Source organism: Nomia melanderi, chromosome 3, assembly GCF_051020985.1.
Source record: "Nomia melanderi isolate GNS246 chromosome 3, iyNomMela1, whole genome shotgun sequence".
In the NCBI taxonomy this organism is placed as follows: domain Eukaryota; kingdom Metazoa; phylum Arthropoda; class Insecta; order Hymenoptera; family Halictidae; genus Nomia; species Nomia melanderi.
Genome location: NC_135001.1, coordinates 712195 through 732509, shown reverse-complemented (window position 1 = coordinate 732509; position 20315 = coordinate 712195). Strand labels below are relative to the sequence as shown.

The window sequence follows — 20315 nt, the reverse complement described above, 5'->3', positions numbered from 1 at the left end:
TTAAAACTCAGATTTCCATGTCCGTCCCCGTCCTTGTTAGTGGCAATAGACACAATTATCCGTGAGATCTTCTACGCGAAGCTGAACAAATTTATTCGTCTTGCGATCATAACTCTCCCTACGTTTATTAACCGATAAACCGGCGAGCTATCGAATAAAATCCACCACTAGTTTTAGAATATTGCTTTTCGATAATGAACGCCGCCGCAGCATTAATGACCGCCACCTACCCATTCATTAGTAGCCTGCGTCTATCGCGGCTAGCTTATTAACGTTTTCGCAATCGATGACATATTAGCGCCGATCAGATATTACGCGGAATAACACACAGACGCGTGCGCATACACACAGACATAGAACAAATTCTGTCATCTTCAATTTTACTGTTACATTATCTTATTTTTCTTATGAGTCACTTATTTACAAGCTGTTCATCATTGAATCCCTCGGAAACCAATGCGGTCGATTTTTTTATATTTCCTGATTTTCCTAAATTTTCATGGAATAAATAATATTCTATCGTTGCGAAGGGTATCCGTTGAAAAGACTTTATATACTTTTCTGATCGAATTAATGAACTGAAAATTCTAGACTAATTTATCAGGAAATATGAATTCTCTTGATTTTTGCTTTCTGCACTTAAGCATTGGCTTCTGAGCGATATTGCTCATAGATGCAGAATAATATGAATGTTGATTAGTTCTAAGAAGTTGTGACTATTGCGTCTTTGTTTAAGTATTAATAATATTTTGATATACCTAATATTTAGGTATGCTATATATATATAAAAAAAAATTGTCAAAATATTGTATTTTTATTATATAATATTTTTATTAGATAAAATATTTAGGTATGTATATATAAAAAAAATTGTCACACCTAAATATGAGGCATATCAAACTATTGTTGTTGTTGTTGTTGTTGTTGTTGTTGTTGTTGTTGTTATCATCATCATCATCATCATCATCATCATCATCATCATCATCATCATCATCATCATCATCATCATCATCATTATCATTATCATTATCATTATCATACAGAAATAAATCAATAAAAATGTTTGGTAACATAAGCAGTTAGATAATAGTCTAACATACTGTGATACTAAATCGTTAATAATTGTTTCTAATATAATTTGCCGCTGTTATGGAAGAGTAGATATTACTACACAAAATATTCGAAATTCTCGTTGCAGTCGACATGTTAACACACGTCGAACAATGAATATTTTCAGCTGTTGTTATCCGCCACTTTTCCAGCTTGATCGGTTCCCACAGCACCCGCCATCCGCATCAACATATATCGTTGACGGTTTTTTTTCTGTATTCGCATACAACTTTTCGCAGTAAAATATAGATACTCGAACCAGCTGCAAAAACAGCAGAACCGCAAAGCACAGAAGCAATAAAGAAGAATATTAAAATTGAAACAAGTTTATATTTTGCAAAATTGGTAGGTTAAGGCTGTTGTTAGTAGTTTGAAAAGAATTAGTTTCCACGGCTGAAGTAAATAAGTAATGTCCCTTCAGAGGGATACAAAAGAAGTAAAACGTATTTATATTCATAGTGCACATTATACAGTGGCAAAGCATGATTGATTAAAGTCGCCGCCGCAACGTCTAACAGCACAACGCCAGCCTGGTACATATCGGGCCATCATTGACATATTTACAACTATCGTCCATTTAATATCACAGCTGCAACACGACATTCAGCTATCCACTCGTTGGACGTGTATGTATTAAACTTGTCAGTTATCGTCTATCTTATAAAAATGTTGAAATCCGTAGTAATTAGATAATGGGTATGTAGGCTATAATTAAATAGGTAATGGGTATGTAGACTATAATTAATATTTATGTAAATTAAGATTTTGAAGAATATAATCAGGAATAGCGTTAAATAGATAAATAGGTAATAGCCGCGTAGACTATAATTAATTAGCATGTATACTGCAGATATTTATACAATTGAAAATTTCAAAACATACAATCAGAGAAACAAAGTTATTTATTCATACGACATCTAACCATTTATAGAAAATCGTTTTTCTCAACAAATATATCTTTAGCACTTACAAAAAACCACAACACTTTGGGCATTCCACATATTTCCGCGTGTCACGCGCATTCTATGAAATTTCTTGTTCCCAGATTTCCCGTAAATACATAAAACTCCGGTCTAATGATTAGACACATTCTATCAAACTGCGTTGATGTGACCGGTTAGGCCACGCGCAAGAAAAATGTGCAGATAACGATCACTGTCGGTCAACTAGAAGGCGGGGATTTCAGGGAATTCCAGCGTTGGGCGCATGCAATACGTTCATTTCGAGCTGCCAACAGTAGGTCTGTCATTTTCAAACGGCGATTTCTTTAATTACTTCGGCTCTTCTATTGTAAACGGAACAGCTTATGCAATGCGCTATACGTTAATCGCAAGCCACATTGCGCAGCCACAAAATGCGATTGGCTCCCTTATCAACCCTCCCTTATCCGCGTTGGCAGAGTAATATTATTGGATCACACACGCAGCTCGCTGATCTCCCATTGGCGCGGAGCTAAATACTCTATAATATGAACTCACCCCTTCTAATAATATGTATCAACCCTCCTATAGACAGATAATTGCGACATTTACCGTATTTGGGAAAAATATGAACCACATTGTATACTGGTAACGAGTAATGTTGGTTTTGTACGAACACTTAGCTATAATTTTGCTAATTAGCAGAATATCGAAGAGAATGTTAAATTTGATTAGAATTGATTGTGTATTTTATATGTATTACATAACAATATTATATTTGAGCTTTTCTGTATATAGTGACGTAAATTGTTAACATTAAAATATTGTTAACATTAACTATATAAGTAGTGCAATGTGTTAGTATCGAAGACACTTAGCTGCGGAACTTTGCTCATTAGCAGAGTATTGACAAGGATATTAAATTTAATTAGAATTGATTGTGTATTTTATATGTATCACATAACAGTATTATATTTGAGCTTTTCTATGTATAGTAATGTAAATTGTTAACATTAAAATATTGTTAACATTAACTATATAAGTAATGCAATGTGTTAACATTGAAGACGCTTGGCCATAACTTTTCTAATTACCAGAAATAGCTGAAATCTTTCGAGAAGTGAAAGGTTGGAGTTCAAAGGGTTAAGTTCATTTCTTGATATTTTCTGATCTCCCTCAATTTTACTAGAACAAACAATATTCTTTTCGGTTATTAAAGGGTTTACTCATTTCTTCTTTTGTTTTTAGGTTAGAAAAGCCTTCTTATAGCTTCCGAATATGCTGTATAAACTTATTATAAAATTATTATAAATATTATAAAATTGTTATACAATATATTCAGAAGCTACGAAAAGTTAGCAAGAAAAAGATACAAAAGAAATTCAAAGTGGAAAGGGTTGAAATCAAATGATTAAATGAAAGATACGGTAGATCACACGCACTAGACTCTCGCGTAACACTTTCTTAGACTACCCTTTGACTTGGTTATTCCCTTGGTTGCAACGCGTTTTCCCTCCCTACGCGTACATTATACATCCATCTTGAATTAATTAATGCGACTTTCAGATTGAATGAACCCTTAGATATCCAGCCGTGAAACTGTTCACCGCGATAGGGGGTTCACAGCGGCGCTTGTGTCGGTGTTACGTTGATTTCTACTCGGTGAATTTACTAGGTCATTACTTTGAACCAGCCGTAAGGATTTGATCGTGCAATTAAGCAGCCGTGACGAAGCGACCCCGGCAAAAAATATATAGTTCCGACAGGTCGAGCGATAATTGAAAGAGACACGCCGGAAGAGAATGGAACGAGACGGTTGATGAATATTTCAGCGAGGTTCCAGGAAGAATTACGAGGCGGAAAAGGGGCCTGTGAAGAGGGTCGCCGGTAGAGTGTGCAGGAACGTGTCACCGTGCACAGGGAAATCGACGTTTCGCGGGACAAACACTTGTGCCTGATGTTATTTTGTTGTTTGCGCGATGTCAAAACGTTCGTAACATTCCGCCTCGCTCCCTTATAGCGGAACATCGTTCGATCGGTAGACCGGCGTCAATAGTTCCTAGTATTTCGCTGATGCAACTATGCAAAGGTAAATTGTGTACTCTAAGTACTCGATACAGGGGGTGGGTCTGTGTTTTTTTGACGCGTTCACGGGTAGGTATGGGAAATTTGAGTGTTCGTAATGAAGGCAAATGGGAGATGCTAAAGTTAATGTTAATGTAAAATGGCTCTGTGTGAGAAATGACTTACATCGTTCAAATCGTCAAACGCCTATTTTTTCAATTGTCTTTATCGGTTTATTGAATCTTACAGAAAGCGTTATTTAACTATTCTTAGTCATAGAAATAATACAAATTTCCTAGGCCAGATTACATCTCCTTACGTTTTACGAAATATCGATATTTCGATAAGTGAAAATTTTCATGTTTCGAAGACTAAGTCGTAAACAAATGATTTAATTACTCAAACAACAAGAGATCAGCACGTAGTTTTTGTTTTTCCTATTATTTAAGCAAGTAATATATATTTTCGCTTCATCTGCAGAAGGTTTTGTACATTTCAAAGAATCTTCCTCTGCAAAGGGTTAATACCAAGTATACACATACATACAGACACATATATACATTAAACGTTGTTCGGATATAAAGCAGCTAGGGACCACATGCAATTACGTCGCCTTAATTGGAAGCGTCAAGTGTTTGCGCATCTCTAAGGAATTATTGTTTACCGACTGAATTAGTTCCCCTGTGTTACCTCTTGGAAGAAAAGCGAAAAGTCATTAGGGGTGGGAAATTCCTGCGTAAAATCAAACCCTTCGAGACATGACACTTAACGCGTTCCCATGGGTCAATGGGTCAATATTTAACTTGTTCTTTCCGTTCCCTTGTTTCTCTTGCCAAAAATTAATAACTTTATTTGAAGATTTTGACATCTTTGTGTCTTTTTTACGACATTATGTTGCTTCAAAGAAACATTTATTTATAGCATTGAAATTTTCGCCACTTCAATTAACATTAAATGTTAATTTAAGTTTCTAAAATTCAGAGCTTTCGAATTACTTAATTCATTAATTAGTTAATTAATTCCTACGCATCATTGTACGGTTTATCACAAAATTATAATATTGAACTTTTAATCACCTCAACTAACATGTATTAGATTTTAATTTAAATTTCTAAAATAAAAAGTCTTCCAGTTACTTAATTAATTTACTAATTCCTACACATCACTGTGTGGTTTATCACAAAATTATAATACTGAAGTTTCAGTCATCTCATGTAATTCAATGGGTATTCAACTTTAATTATATTTCTAAAATAAAGTCTTCCAGTTACTTAATTAATTTGTTAATTCCTACACATCATTGTATTGTTTGTCACAAAATTATAATATTAAAGTTTCAGTCATCTTATGTAACGTGTATTCAATTTTAATTTAAATTTCTAAAATAAAAAGTCTTCTGGTTACTTAATTAAGTAGTTAATTCCTACACATCCGTATCGTTTATTACAGAATTACAACAACATCTAGTTAATTCACAAGTCTTGATCAATGAAACAGTTTCCATTAGTTGTATTAACTGTAAATATAGTTATGTTATTTATCATGTTATCATTCGACAAAGATAAGACGTCTCTACAGCAGCAGAAACAGGAACTCGTACAAGTTGAACAACGAAAGTTGCTGACTCAAGGCCTGAACGTGTATCTTCAAGAAGGAAAAAATAGGAAAAATAGGAGAAACGCGTTCTTGAAACTTACGTTACTTCGGAACAGCTGATAGATGGAGGAAAGGACACACCATAGATGCTTAAAGGAAACTTCTACACGGGACAAGCGAGCAATCAACTTTGAAAAAATTAGACTGCATATAAGACGAAATCTTTTAGCTGTACGCACCTTTGAATTTCAAAATCAATGTTACTCCAAACTTAATCTATTTTTATAAATTTATTCACGCAAATCCATGATTCTTTCTTGAAAAATATTTACTTATTTATTAACGTTTTACGATAACCATCGATTAAAAATGGTCGTACGAAAACAAAGTATTATACTATTAGATCGTATTTTGTTTAAATTAAAATGATAAATCGATATCGAAATGAAAAATTGATTCTTCAGTGGTACACGTATAAAGAATAATAAAATAAAGGGCATTGTTCAATTTCAAAGCTTCAATCATAAATTTATATTCAAATTAAAAATTAACAATGAATTGAAATGAAAGATAAATTAAAATAATTCTTGATCCAATATCACCTACCATCGAATACATAAAAATTACGAATACATTCTTGAATTAAAGTTGCAAGGCGAACAAGATACAAATATTTTGGACAATCTCATTAGCAGAATATTTTCGTTTGGTGATTAATTAAGACAAAATTCACGATTCACAGATTTGACATTAACAATGTCCGACATACAATTTCCTGTCTATTCCTGCTTAATACGAAAGATAGGTTAACTTCATGATTAGGTTCTTCACAGCAAGCAAGATGAGATTTCCCTGTATCTTCAGTGCAACGAAAGGTAGGATTGATTTACATGAAAAATTGTGCTGTTCATTCGAATAATACTATCATCACTTTCCGGTAGAGAAAAGTTACCGTTCTGCTCTTACAGTGGACGTTATGTTTAATATTCCAACGATATTTTACACAGTTCATCAAATTTGTATTAAAAACAACACTCAATAAACTTGTACATACATTAAATTGCAATTGAAACTTTTATTTTTGGCAGATAGATCAGTAACATTAAATAAGGACACTTTAAGTAAGTAATTGTAAAATGTCTTTAACAGAATTTCTTCAGAATAAAAATATTTCAAACGGATTGAAACGTCTATCTAATAAAGTAACTCGATGCTCAAAATAAAAAATTGAAACTTGATAATAGAAATCGGAGTAAGTACCGTCAGTTGCTGGGAACCTGGCACTCGTGACGTCATAGGGGCGGAGACAATCGCTCGATAGGTCCGCCCATTCCCCTCTATGACTCCGAGCACCCCAATTGCGAGTTCGGAGACGGCTCTCCCCACTCTTTGTCGCGCGACCCGTTTACTGTGCGTCAGCGTCTCAGTCAATCATATACCAGAGGCGGACATCCGTGTGGGGAGGGCGTGCACCTTCGAATCTGACCACTCAGACGAGAGTGCCAGGTTAACTGCAACTGACGGTATATTGCTAGGCTGTTGCTCCTCAGTTTTAAATGCAGAAAGAAGAATAGTGTATCGAATATTGAAATGAGCAAGCTTTGGTCTAACTATTCGAAGTGTTTATGAATGTGTTTATAAATTTTATAATATTTTATAAATGATACAATTATTAGAATAATAGTATTCTAAAAATTAGATTAACAACAAAATTGAACCCGTAGAATGATATATTTTATAAATAATACAATTATTAGAATAATGGTATTATAAAAATTAGATTAACAACAAAATTGTACCAATAGAATGAGATAGAGTCACATAATCGGTGATTGAATAGAGATTAGTTTAAAGTCGAACATTACGAATCTTTTCTCTCCAATAATTTTTCTTGTTTGATCAACTCGAGCACACCGTTCCTCATTTCGAACACTACTTCTCGCTCGGTCAGTCCTAGTCGACGTTTGTTGCTGATATCGTAAATCCCTGCTTCGCTCTCTGTATGCTCGCCTCTAGTGCCTCGTATCTAAACAATTTAGATGACTTTACACTGAATTGATAATACGTAGCTAATAATGCCGCTTATATAACGTCGCGGTGGGCAATTAAATTGCTCGTAATATTGTTTCGGCCTCACTATTAACGTCAATATAGGTTCAATATAAATGTTTTTATATTACACATAGTTTATGCAACACTGTAATCGATATTATACGCGTCATCCCCTTTGTATTGTCGTCGTTACTATTATTAGGTTGGTAACTAAGTTTACGAACTTGACCTTTTTTAAAAATTAATAATTACTTGTATTTAGTTGTAAATTAGTGTTATAAATTACTGTTATACGTTGTTGTTTTCAAATGCATCTTAAATTAAATATCCTAATAATTCAGAGTTATATAGACAAAAATGCAAAAGAAATTCGGAGTGCAAAGGGTTCGTATTAGCTTCCGAGCGAGTCGCATAGACAGAACTCTGAAAGGTTAACCGTTTGCACCCAACAATATTCTTCATTACAAACATTCATTATTTTCTAACGAAATATTAACAGTATTATTTGCAACTTACATAAAGAAACATCTTGCACAAACTACGGGACAGAATCGTTTTATTTCTGTTTCATGTGCTAATACATTATTCAACATTTTATACTGAACCTTTTATTTTCTAATTTCCCTGGGTTCAATCAAGTGGCGACTACTCAGTCGCCCCTCGACTGCAAAGGGTTAACAGTCTAAAAGGGAGGCGATACAGTTAATTTAATTTCTCACTTGGAGGTTGTACATGCTTGCGATTTCTTCGAATCTCGGATAATCCGCGCTCAATTTCGGCAGCTGGGCGTGAACAGAGGCCCTGATGGTGGTTCCCAGGTTGGTCGGGCAGAAGGTGAGGAAGCCGAGCCTCCGATGCCGCGAGAATTTCAGTTTCTCTCCAACTTCGGTAACTGCTTTAACAAGCCTGGCGTACACGGACGACAGGTTCCCACCCTTCTCCATCGATATCAGACGCATGTGATCCTCCTCGTTGCACCAGACGAGGAAACTTTTCGCTTCGTTAAAAAATATTCCTCTGCCTGGAAGACCGACGTGGAAAGATGGCGGAGATATACGCACGGCAAGGCAAATTATTTCTCGCCGGGAAAGTTTCGTAGGCGCATAATGCCGGTTCTCCACGGTCAACAAATATTTTTCCCGCGCGACCATCGAAATTTTCCTTATTACTCGACGTTATCCGACGACAGGGGTTGACTTGATATCATTCCCGGAATTCGTAGAAAGTTTCTAATTCCGCGGTCGTCTCGCCTGAGTAGGTCGTGAAATTCTTACGATCGCGCGAGAAATTATATCTTTTATCTTTCCAGTGGTGGTTCGATGATATTCGGATACAGCGGTTTTCGGTTTTAATGTATAGTTAAAAAGTTAGGGTCTGTGTCTGTGTATGTTCTGTTTATATTGTTGGTTGTTCGGTGTCATCGTTGGATTGTGATGGTAGGATTCGGTGGATTTTAGGAGTTTAGGAGTTTTTCAGATGTTAATTGGTGTAATGGAAAACGCAAACGATGAAACGGGGGAAGGAGGATATGTGTGAGTCATATATGACGCATTGGAAGTCTTGAGAAATAATGATCTCGAACTGGTCATAATAATTTTATTATCTATAGCAAAGAAGAAACTTAAATGATAAGACAATGAAAGAAGGATATGTACGGGTCAAGCATTACCCATCAGAAGACTTGAGAAATATTGACCTCGAAGTAATCGGAAGAAGTTTATTATCCATAGCAAAGGAAAAACATAAAGGATACAACCCAAAGGATATATACGGGTCAAACATGACCCATCAGGAAACTTGAGAAATAATAATTTCAAACTGACCCAAATAATCAGACGATCCATTCTAAGCGCTGAAAAACAACGCGTCCCAGTGTAACCTATGAAGCAAGCGAACTATAAGCAGCTACGTTCACTCATCTAGTTCTCTTTCCTTGATACGCCCACTATCTGATGCATCGCTCGGGTACATTTGCATATAGAACAAGATGTAAGTCTTGTATCGATTCGAACGTACTCGAAAGGTGGTTCACCGGGTACGTGTCGTCTACTGTGTGTTTCTGATTGCCCCGAGCGCCGTGAAATTGAATTATTAATATCCTGTTTTAGGTACGTCGCGCCACGTGTTCGCGTAACCGACGCGATCGCGCATGCCCGTGTACTAGGAAGCGTAGAAACCGAGGGATTCTACCTAAATTCCCCATTAACGTGAACCGAGTTCCATCTTTTTGTATAATACATTACACGGGAACCTTTTTAACCAGCGCCCGCCGATTTTCAACCCATTTGCAGCCGTAAGCGGAACATTCCGCGCACGACGATCGTCAGCTATCGCCGAGCGCGAATTGTTCCGCGAGCCGCAACTTTTATTTATTATTCTTTGTCATTTTTGTTATTTATTTTCCTTTTTATTTATTTATCACCGGACACAAAATATTCCGCGTACAACGCGGTTCGCTTTTCATTATCAATCTTTCATTATCATGTCCTCGACGAATTTCAGTTTTGTCAACACGTTGACTGCCACGAGAATTTCGATCGTTTCGTTTTAATAAGATTAAATGACGTTGAACACCGCACGATTTCATCGAGCAAAATACACACAATGGAAAAAATATGATATTAAATCGTTCGATTGAATTGATTTCTTTATGATTGACACGTTCATCTGGCTGAACGTCATCTTATTAGGTAGCATTATTTGGAATATAGAAATGTTTTCAAATAATCATCGTTTCATTGAGTGAACTATAGTAATTCGATTTGATTGGGTGTCACAAATAGTGTTAGAAATAATTATTAATGCTTTGTTATTACGGTATTTATATTACACTATTATCTAGCTTCTCGCGTTACTAAATATTTTCATTCAATATCAATTTTCTTGTTGTAATTGTTTTCGAGCAATTTGGAAGCTCGGTTCACCGGTGACCACCATAGTAGTCAACGTGTTAAATGTATAACAATATATACTACTATCTTTTGTTTCAATGATTACTTGGAATTTTCCTTGGAAATTATGTACAACGATTGAAACAAAAGATAGTACATATTGTAAAATAGTACAAGTATTGTATATACTCTCGAGTGCAAAAGGTTAATAAACTGTTTTCTTATCATTTCGTTTATCAACTTTGACTGTTTGAACATTAATTATTACCACGCACTGACTTTCCATACTATTGAGTTTTGAACCCATGTGCACTGAGTTATCTCACTAAGTTCAGTTTGTTGTGCATACTCTATAATTTATTCGGAACGATTTTGTTACACCTTGTATATTACATGAGAACCTGTTCAACCAGCACACGCCGATTTCAACAATTAACTTCCGATGTTATAGTTATAGGAATCTGTTTCGAACACACGATGCGTAAATAACTTTATGAAATTTCATTAGCTGCGTCGATTAAATAACACTCGCAGTTTGTGCAAGGAATTACTTCGAAAATAAACCGAGCCAGCGAGCCTCAGCTTCGTCTGAACGCAAGACGTCAGCGGTAAGCATTTCGGTTAACCAGGGAGTAATATTTCTGTAAACATTGTTCGAGGCTACTACAGAAAACTGATGGTAATCTAAACTTACAATTAGCATATGCCTCGTACATTCAAGGGAATTAATGAATTTACCTTAGAAATTAATGGTTTAATTTCGTTCAAATTTCGTTCAATCTGACCGTAATAATTACACTGACCGACTAAATAATTGTATGATGCATACGTGTATATGCACGGTTGTTTATATATTTTACAGAATAATAATTGCAAAGATAGTTACTGGAGTAAAGAATTATTGCAATAGAATTGTATTCTATCGAAAAAGAATATTGATAATACTTCACAAAGAAAACTTGTAATATAACCAAAGTTCAATCTCTTACGCAGAAGTAAATATTTTATGTCGGTAATTTACTTATTTATTAATCTATAATTAGAGTAAAATAAACAATTCTCTGTTTCTGTATTCTAAATCTACAAAAATTCCTTCCTATCGATTTCTGTAAGGAAAAATTGTTTGACAATTCGATTTAGAAATTCTGAAATCCCATGAGTATTCTTTTCCACTAATAATTATCGCTTATTGTTAACACGTTGAATGCCGCACGATATCAAAGCAAAATACACAAAATGGAAAAGATATAATATTAAATCATTTCATAGAATCGCGTTATCATTATTGCGCGCTCATCTTGTTCAATGTCGTCGCATTAGGTAGCATTATTCGTAATATACAAATGTTTTCAAATAATCGCCGTTTCATTGAATGAACTATAATAATTCGATTTGGATGAGGTCACCGGTGACCCCCATGGCATCCAACGTGTTTAATTGCTGAAAATTTAAATACAAAAGGAAAAGATGTATGTACAATTGTGTTTTGAAGATTCTTCGCAATAATCATAACAACGACGATTATAATAGCAATAATAATAATAGTAATAATAATAAAGTAATTGCAGTGTAGTAACATATTCGCATTTTTTTGTAATTCTCATATATATTTTGGATAAATGAGTCACAAAAATCCATGTCTAAGTTGTTCGATAAACAATTCCTCATTTTTATTCACATTTTATTGCTCTTTTAAAGGGCAGAAATTGCTTCTGATTTCCAAATATAAAAACGTATAAATATTTGCAAAATATTTTGCTACTTGGTAGAATACAATTTTACTATGAACAAGCACAGTATATACTGAACACTGAATTCAAAATCAGGCCACCACATATTTTTAGTAAAAATTCTGATTGTATAAATTACTAAAGATTCAAGTAATTTAAGAGAGCATTTATCCCCGTAATTCATTACAAATTATTTTATTAATTACATTCACATTTGAGACTTAAAATTACAATGAATATCTCTGTATGATATGTGTTGCAATGAATATCTCTGTATGTTAAATGTCTGTACAGCGTGTTTGAAATGGTGTGTGTATGTGTGTGTGTGTATACGTGTCCAAAGGTTTACGTTCGATCGATTACCCAATTAAAAAGTAAAGGAACTCGCTAAAGCACCCAATACGCTTCATCAAAGTATAAGCATTCGTGGGAACAATAATTGCATTTTTCCAAGTACTCATAAGGAATTCGCTCGTTCTACTATTGCTTTATTGATCTGATTTCTCTTCTCGCGTGGTCGAGTATCCTAAGAGTCTACTGTACTTTCGAAAAGTCTACTTGAGAACTTTATTGTTTTCGAGAAGAATGCTTTTTGTGTCGTCAAAAATGTATTTCAATATAAAGTTGTACAAAGCTACATATATAAATTTAAGGAAAGTAATTGGGACCAATGTGGAATACGTGAATAATATGTCTGTGGAAAGAGAAAAAGGGTTGGAAGGCTGGGAAATAATTATTCAAATGTTTCAAGGAATAAATTCTGGTCTATTGACAGTAAATTACGTTAGTATTTAAGTTATACGACTAAAAGCTAGAGTTAGTTTTGATAGTTAATAACTGAGGTTTTATTTTAGTTGAGTTAGTAGTAGATCAGTCTTAAAGTCTGTACCCATTGATATGTGAATGTTATATATTTTAATACTGAGAGTACTGAAGAAACCTCTTATAAATACAAATAGATTTCGTTGGATTTGAGTAATTGAAGAATTTTGAATTAGAATAATTGTAAATAATTGTAAATACTTGTAAAATAATTGTAAATAATTGTAAATAATTGTAAATAATTCTAAATAATTCTAAATGTAAATGTATTTAACAACCGAGCACAATGGAATGCCACTGTGAGCGAAGCCTTACACGAGAGCCCCACGTTTCCGTAATTCGATCCTCCCATGGTGAGTAATTGAAGGAAAAAGAATAATATGGCTGAAGGATACTAATTGTAACGTAAATAACAAGCAATGGTAGCCAGAAGCGAGAGCCAAGTTGTTATTAGTGCAGATCAAAGAAGCGAAAGCAATAGTTGGCCGAACAGGGCAATCGAATCCGGAAAGAGGGAATGTTCAATTACACCCGCTTGAAACTATATGGAAAAGCTTTCACGATAACTAGATATTTCATGTGCCCCCCCCCCCCCTTAAAACCTACCGGGATAGAGAAAGAAGTAAAAACAGAAAAATGGAACAAATACGAAACGGGATAGTGAAGATGAAAAATGTCTGAATGAATGATAACTTATCGATCTATATTGCATTCAATAAATATGCGTGCGACTTGTTTAGTGGAGAGAAATAAATATTCATAGAAACAGTTAGATAGAGTACTAAAGCTTATGAATCGTCTTAAACCTGATTTTAATAAATATTATCTAAAGAAATTGATAATACTTTTGGATTATTCGATTGATTCGTGGAACAAAATTTACACACGTGGAAGATGAACATTTCTTTAAAAGTTTCTATTTTTTCGATTTATAACGGGTGACTTTCTGTTTGAATGCAATTTTTTCGAGGCACATTGGAATTAGAATGATTTCAGATAGAGTTATTTTTCATTGTTTTGTATATATTACAATTCAAACGACAGTTACCTACAAGTTTCTGTTTTTTGAATTTATATAGAATACAATTTTTTCGAGGCACATCAGAATTATAGTAACTTCAGACAGTTATTTTTCATTATTCTGTATATATTATAATTCAAACAACAATTACACATATGAAAATTGATCGTTTATTTTAAGTTTCTATTTCTTGGATTTATAACGGGTGATTTCATGTCCGAATACAATTTTTTCAAAGCACATTGGAATTGTAATGACTTCAAACAAAGTTATCATTTCTGCATAACATAATTCCGGCATAAGAAAATCTCGGGACACATACAATTGTTCAATAATAAAGTTTAAAAGAGCTCTTGGATAATTTGCATAGCTTGAAATCATCAGAAATCAAAGAATTTTCTGAAAATTACGATAGCATGTCACTCTCGCTAATTTTGTGCGATTAAATATTACACTGTCTACATTATCGTGCAGAATATCGTCTGCGCAGCTTCTTTGTTTATCGGCATCTAAGTTAATCCCATTAAAGGAGGTATTACCTGGCGTGAAAGTGTTGAAAGAAACTGCCGTTAATAACGAAAGTTCTTTTCCTCGATGCTTATCTCATCGGAATCAATAATTTATTCCTGAGAGGTTATCTTTTATAAAGAAAAGTATGTAGTTTCGAAAACAACGCAGATATATGTTGTTTTATTATTCAGCCGTATATTATAACGTTGACAGTATTCGTACGTCAATATTAACACATATGTGTATGTATGATGGACACGTATAAAGCTAATATTGACTATTTTGCAATGGCATATGTGTTACAATGAACAGTCTCTATAATTAGTGAATCATTAGCTGATTTATTGCATTCATGCTGTTTGCAAACGGGTGGAACGTAATCCAATAAAGGATTTGAGTAAACTTTAAAGTAATTTTTATATTGTTATCCTGATAATTTGATTAAATTTTTCAATTAACTCATATATTACTGTCCTGATGATTTAACTAAATTTTAAAGTAATTTGTATATTATTGCCCTGATGATTTCATTAAATTTTAAAGTAATTTATATATTATCATCGTGATAATGAAACCTATAATAATAATTCTCTGTTCTATTCTACTTTTCGAGACTCATTCCAAAAAAATATATTTATATGTTAGTAAGCAAAATTATTTGATATAAATTACAAATTAAAATATAAATATATTTTTATACACTGAGTTATGAAAAGTAGAATGCAACAGAAAACTCTTATTATTATAGGTTCAATGGTGATCGACTTTTCAAACACATTCCTAAGTGTATGAATATTATATGTGCTTACTTATTACGCGTGCTTATTTCGAAAAGTATTGAAAATTTGTTAACACTGCTGTCTAAATATCGCGTAAGTGAACGCAAACGGTAAAATTGTTAAAATAGCAGCGGTAGCCGTGCTATTCGTCAGCCTGGTATTTCACTAACCTGTCCTTCGTTGAATGTACTTTAATCCCAGAAACTTTCGACTTAATCTTCGTTTAAACTTGAACCCCCAATTTCGACCGTTTGGCTTACCAAGGATTAATGTTTTGAAACGAGATAAAGGAACTTAAAGCATTGTAATTGAATGTTTTACGTAAGCTCTGGCCAACTGTAACACCTCTAACCGTCCAACAAATTGCACTTCAATTTACCAGAACGAAAGGGTGAACCGAAACAGCATTCGATTTATCAATATTCTTATTTTATAAAAGCGTTATTGTTTCGTTGGAAAAACAGGGAACTCCCTTCGCAATAAATAGCACAGAGATTCCCGGCGGAAAATCGACATAACGTAACATAATTAAAGAGCCATTGTTCAGGCCAGGAGAACGGTAAACAAAATGCTTCAAAGGAATTGAACTTTAAAGCGGACGTTCAGCAACGAACAAGAGACTCGGCTGGTGAAAGCTTCGAAGTTATATCAGATCTACAATTAACTTTCGACGACGGTTCGCAAAAGATGCGCCGTGACTGAACCTCGAGGGGCACGATCGAAATCTCTTTCAATATATAAGATCCGTCGATTCAGAAATTCGGAACGGCTTCAACTTATTCGTCTTTCTAAGTGTATTTACGGTGAACAAGTGTGTTGAGCATAAAATCGAGTAAGTCTTTCCTACGTAACATGATAATCGGATAATATAAGAACTGATACTAAATTAAGCTGAAAGGATAGAATGTTTAATAAAATTTAATAAAAGTTTAACGATCATTTGACCGGTTCACGTCTATTTAACCTTTTGCGGACGAATTTCAATATCTCGGCGAGACTCGTGGTGAAGATTTTAAATAGAATTCAACACACACAAATGTTAACTCAATTCACTTCTGAATTCAAATGAAAGATTATTGTTTTGTTATTAATTATTCTATTGTAGAGTAAATGTAGATATAGGATACACAGGATTTTCCTCTTTTTCCAATAAATTATTACTGACGAAGTTGTATCCATCACAGGTGAAAAATAAATCGTAGGGCAAGGGGTTAATGTTAATTTCGGCAAGATGAAAGGTTCATGTTTGAAGGACTAAGTCGCATCGAATGATTTTATTATTTGGACAGCAAGAGATTAGCATGTTTTTGCTATTGTTTAATACCAAAACTCCCGGATGGGTCAAAACGAGCCATTCCTGATTCATTCCTTTTGCAATTTTTAGAAAGATAGATATTTCTGTGAGAAATTATTAAAGAAATTGATTTAGTAATACGCGAACTGAATTGTAAATGAATTCAAGTTTCAATAGATGCACTCTAGGAGTTTCTTGCGAGAAATTTCAAGAATTCTAACTGCTTGGCAGTTTTAGTGTTAATCGATTAATGTATAATTTAGCTTCATCCGTTGGTTTTGTACATTTCAAAGAATCTTCGTTCGCAAAGGGTTAAGTTAGAACTATATATTAGATCGTCCGATAACTTCGTGTCGCAAAATGTGAATCTCGCGTTACGTTTTTTAATCAGAGAGCGATACAAGCTTAACCCTAATCTTAACCCTAATCGGACCACGATGTGACTTTGAATCACATTTAAAATATTTACTTAAATTCTTTGATTGTATCATATTGCATTTCGAAAAGTTTCTTTGGACTTTGAAAATTTCGGCCCTACAAACAAAAACAATAACATTTTAATCATTCCTTTTATTCTCATAAATGACTGAGAGTCACGTCGTGCTACGATTCGTTAGAAAAATACGTGGTACGATTAGGGTTAAACTGCTTCAATTTAATCGGTACAAGGTATCCGAGTGTGACAGGTCGTGAAGTTATAAAAATTGTATATTTAATTGTTAATTAATTGTTCTAAATAGTACTGCTTATTCTTTAATAACAAAGGCAAATGATATTAAAAATAATTACTAATCGTTTAGTATCACGGTAGTCATATTACGATCTATGATCTAGCAACTTATGTTACTAAATGTTTTTTTCTGAAATCAAGTTTTTTATTGTAATTGTTTTTCAGCAATTCGGAAGCTCCGGTCATCGGTTACCACCGTGGCAGTCGACGTGTTAAGAAAACATTATTTCGTATGGTAGTCAAGAACTTATGGGACGACCTAATACATTCTATCTGTATCAACAATACCATTGAACAGAGTGGCTGGTCAACACTTACCGGTCGGCCAAAACCTGTTAGAGTTGGCTGCCTCTAAAAATCGATCGCCTTCTTTGAACAGGAAGTGGTCGTCTATGAGCTGCTGCTGGGTCTCTTTGTCCATTGCAGCGAGCGTGTAGTAAGTTCCTTTCAGTTCGCCTTCTAACGACATTAAAGCCTCGCGCACCTGGAAATATAGAAGTCCTTTCATCCGAACAGACTGCAACAGACATCTCAACGGTTCGTCTAGAATTGATATTGTCACGCAAGCTCTTTTGTATGCTTTCCCCTTGAGCAACCGTGAATCAAACGATGATACGAAAGCGATTCCGAATCGTGGACAAGAGGTTATTCTCGATCATTCCATGTGATTCGTCGGTATAGTGCAACTCCGACGAGTTGACAGACTATCGACAAGAGAAGTCAGAGGAGTAGAAGGACTTTCCACTGACAATTTTCAGGTCGTTTCAATTTTCTACGCACGATCGTTATTAGCCACATTGCAGCAACAAAGGACAGGGAAAAGATTGCGACGGAGTGAGATGCGGATAGAGATGAAAGTTCGTAATATCGTTCGTTGCAGGGAACCTGGCACTCTCGTCTGAGTGGTCAGATTCTACGGTACACGCCTGATTGCCTGAGGCGTGAGCGCCTACCAATCGGGTCGCGCGACAAGGAGTGGGGAGAGCCGTTGTCGGGCTCGCGATTGGAATGTCGGAGCGACTGTCTCCACCCCTACGACGTCACGAGTGCCAGGTTCCCAGCAACTGACCGCCAACTTCGTTTTCTTTAATTATATTTGACTCTGTCGCATCAGTAAATCCCCGGCTGTTCCAATTCCAATAACAATTAGCCTTTCGATGCTAGCATACTGTGAACTCAGATGGTTAGTATTTTAGATGATTGTAAGATATTTTTTGGACAGTGTGTAATATTGCAAGTTAAGAAGAGAAGGACAGAGTGCACTAACGTGGAACAATGTAGCTTTGAGAGTCTAGAGTTGCAGACCAGCGTTGAACAATAGTATTGCGTAGAATAGATTAGATACATAGTTCAGTTGCAGTCCACTTAAATAAAATTACAATAACACCCGTAAAGATACATAATTCCGTTGAACTCCAGTCCAGTTACAGTCCACTTAAATAAAATGACGATTACACCCGTGCTTGTTCTCGCCATAACCTTCCAATGCCACGATACCTTATTTTCCAGGTCTTGATAGTGAGCAGCCGTCATCGTCGGATTAAACGGATAGCCGTTGATGGACCTAGCGCAACGTATCCTGGTCGAGATCACATACTTCCCTTCGGGGTCCAGGTTACCTAGCTCTTCAGGCGATCCCCAGTTCAAGTCGGGATGCACATCCTCGTGCGTGAAGCCGCGATGATACTCCTGGATCACGGGGTCAAACAGTTCTGCGAAAACGTCGTAGGCTTGTTGATCAGGCGCGTACAAGCCGACGTTCGAGTCTGGATTCTTTAGGCCCGATTGAATCACGTCCATCAAGGTGGACCCGCCGCTGGTCATGCGTGTCTTTAGTTTATCGAAGATTGCTCGGCTCAAGTGTTTCTTCAACAGAGACTCGCTATCGATCTCCGCGTACTCCGCGTAGGCGGTCTCGAGTGCCTTTACTCTCTCGTCGGCTTCACTCAGGAACCCGAGCATCGTCGACGCTTTCTGTTTCTTTTCACAGGCGCAGAGACGCTTGTCGCACATTTTGCTTATCCTCCGTCACCTCTCTTCCCGGTTTTCGTAGCTACCCTCGAGCTGGCCGGCGTCTAGGCGCTGAAACGCGGAAAGACGCAGGCTGGGGGAGGTTGATAACGTTTCCCTCGGTTCTTTGGTTTCATTCGCGAGAATTCGGAGATACTGCGAGATTCTAAACCCCTTGGCGTGTTATTGACATTAAAACTTTAACGCAAACTTTAACCCGTTTGCATTCGTAAGAACGTTCCGCGCACGACAATGGTCAACTATCGCCGAGCGCGAATTGTTCCGCGAGTCGCGACTTTCATTTATCACCGGACGCATAATTTTCCGCGTAGAACGCGGTTTTCTTTTCATTATCAATCTTTCGTTATCAAGTCCTCGACGAATTTCACTTTTGCCAATACGTTCACAGTCGTGGGTATTTCGAGCGTTTTGTTGTAGTAAGATTAACACGTTGAACACCGCACGATTTCATCGAGCAAAATACACGAAATACTGAGTTACACTTGTCCATTTTTACAAAAACAAATTTTAACACTAGGTTTACGGACGTTTCTTGTCTATTCTATTGATCCTATACAAATTTATGTTCGTTCATTCGGATTTTGGAATGTAAATGTTTAACAATACATAACTGAGACACATACTGGTGTAATCGCATCAATCAAAGTCGACGTAGTTTAGTAAATAATGTTTGTAAAATTCGATATGCGTCAAATTGACGCGTACCGTGAATCTAGTGTTACACAGTGCGATCGTTACATTGTTCCAATTCTAAGCGTGTAATAA

At 35.5% G+C, this 20315-nt stretch overlaps 1 protein-coding gene across 1 annotated transcript; it reads right to left on the bottom strand.

Annotated features, from left to right (window-relative positions):
* Positions 1-7551: 7551 nt before the first annotated feature.
* On the bottom strand, positions 7552-19532 carry LOC116431833 (arginine kinase). The gene is made up of 4 exons (XM_031987765.1): positions 19017-19532; positions 17838-18003; positions 8462-8763; positions 7552-7716 (listed from the first exon to the last, which is right to left on the bottom strand). Exons 1-4 carry the CDS (start codon positions 19530-19532, stop codon positions 7552-7554), a joined length of 1149 nt encoding a protein of 382 aa, XP_031843625.1.
* Positions 19533-20315: the final 783 nt, after the last annotated feature.

Excerpts from the sequence above, each read along its gene's own strand:
- LOC116431833 (XM_031987765.1), bottom strand. The coding sequence starts at position 19,532 with ATGTGCGACAAGCGTCTCTGCGCCTGTGAAAAGAAACAGAAAGCGTCG. Across the intron at positions 8,764-17,837 it reads TAACAGGTTTTGGCCGACCG|GCAGAGGAATATTTTTTAAC; the intron begins GTAAGTGTTGAC and ends TCGGTCTTCCAG. Across the intron at positions 7,717-8,461 it reads CAAGCATGTACAACCTCCAA|ATACGAGGCACTAGAGGCGA; the intron begins GTGAGAAATTAA and ends TAAATTGTTTAG.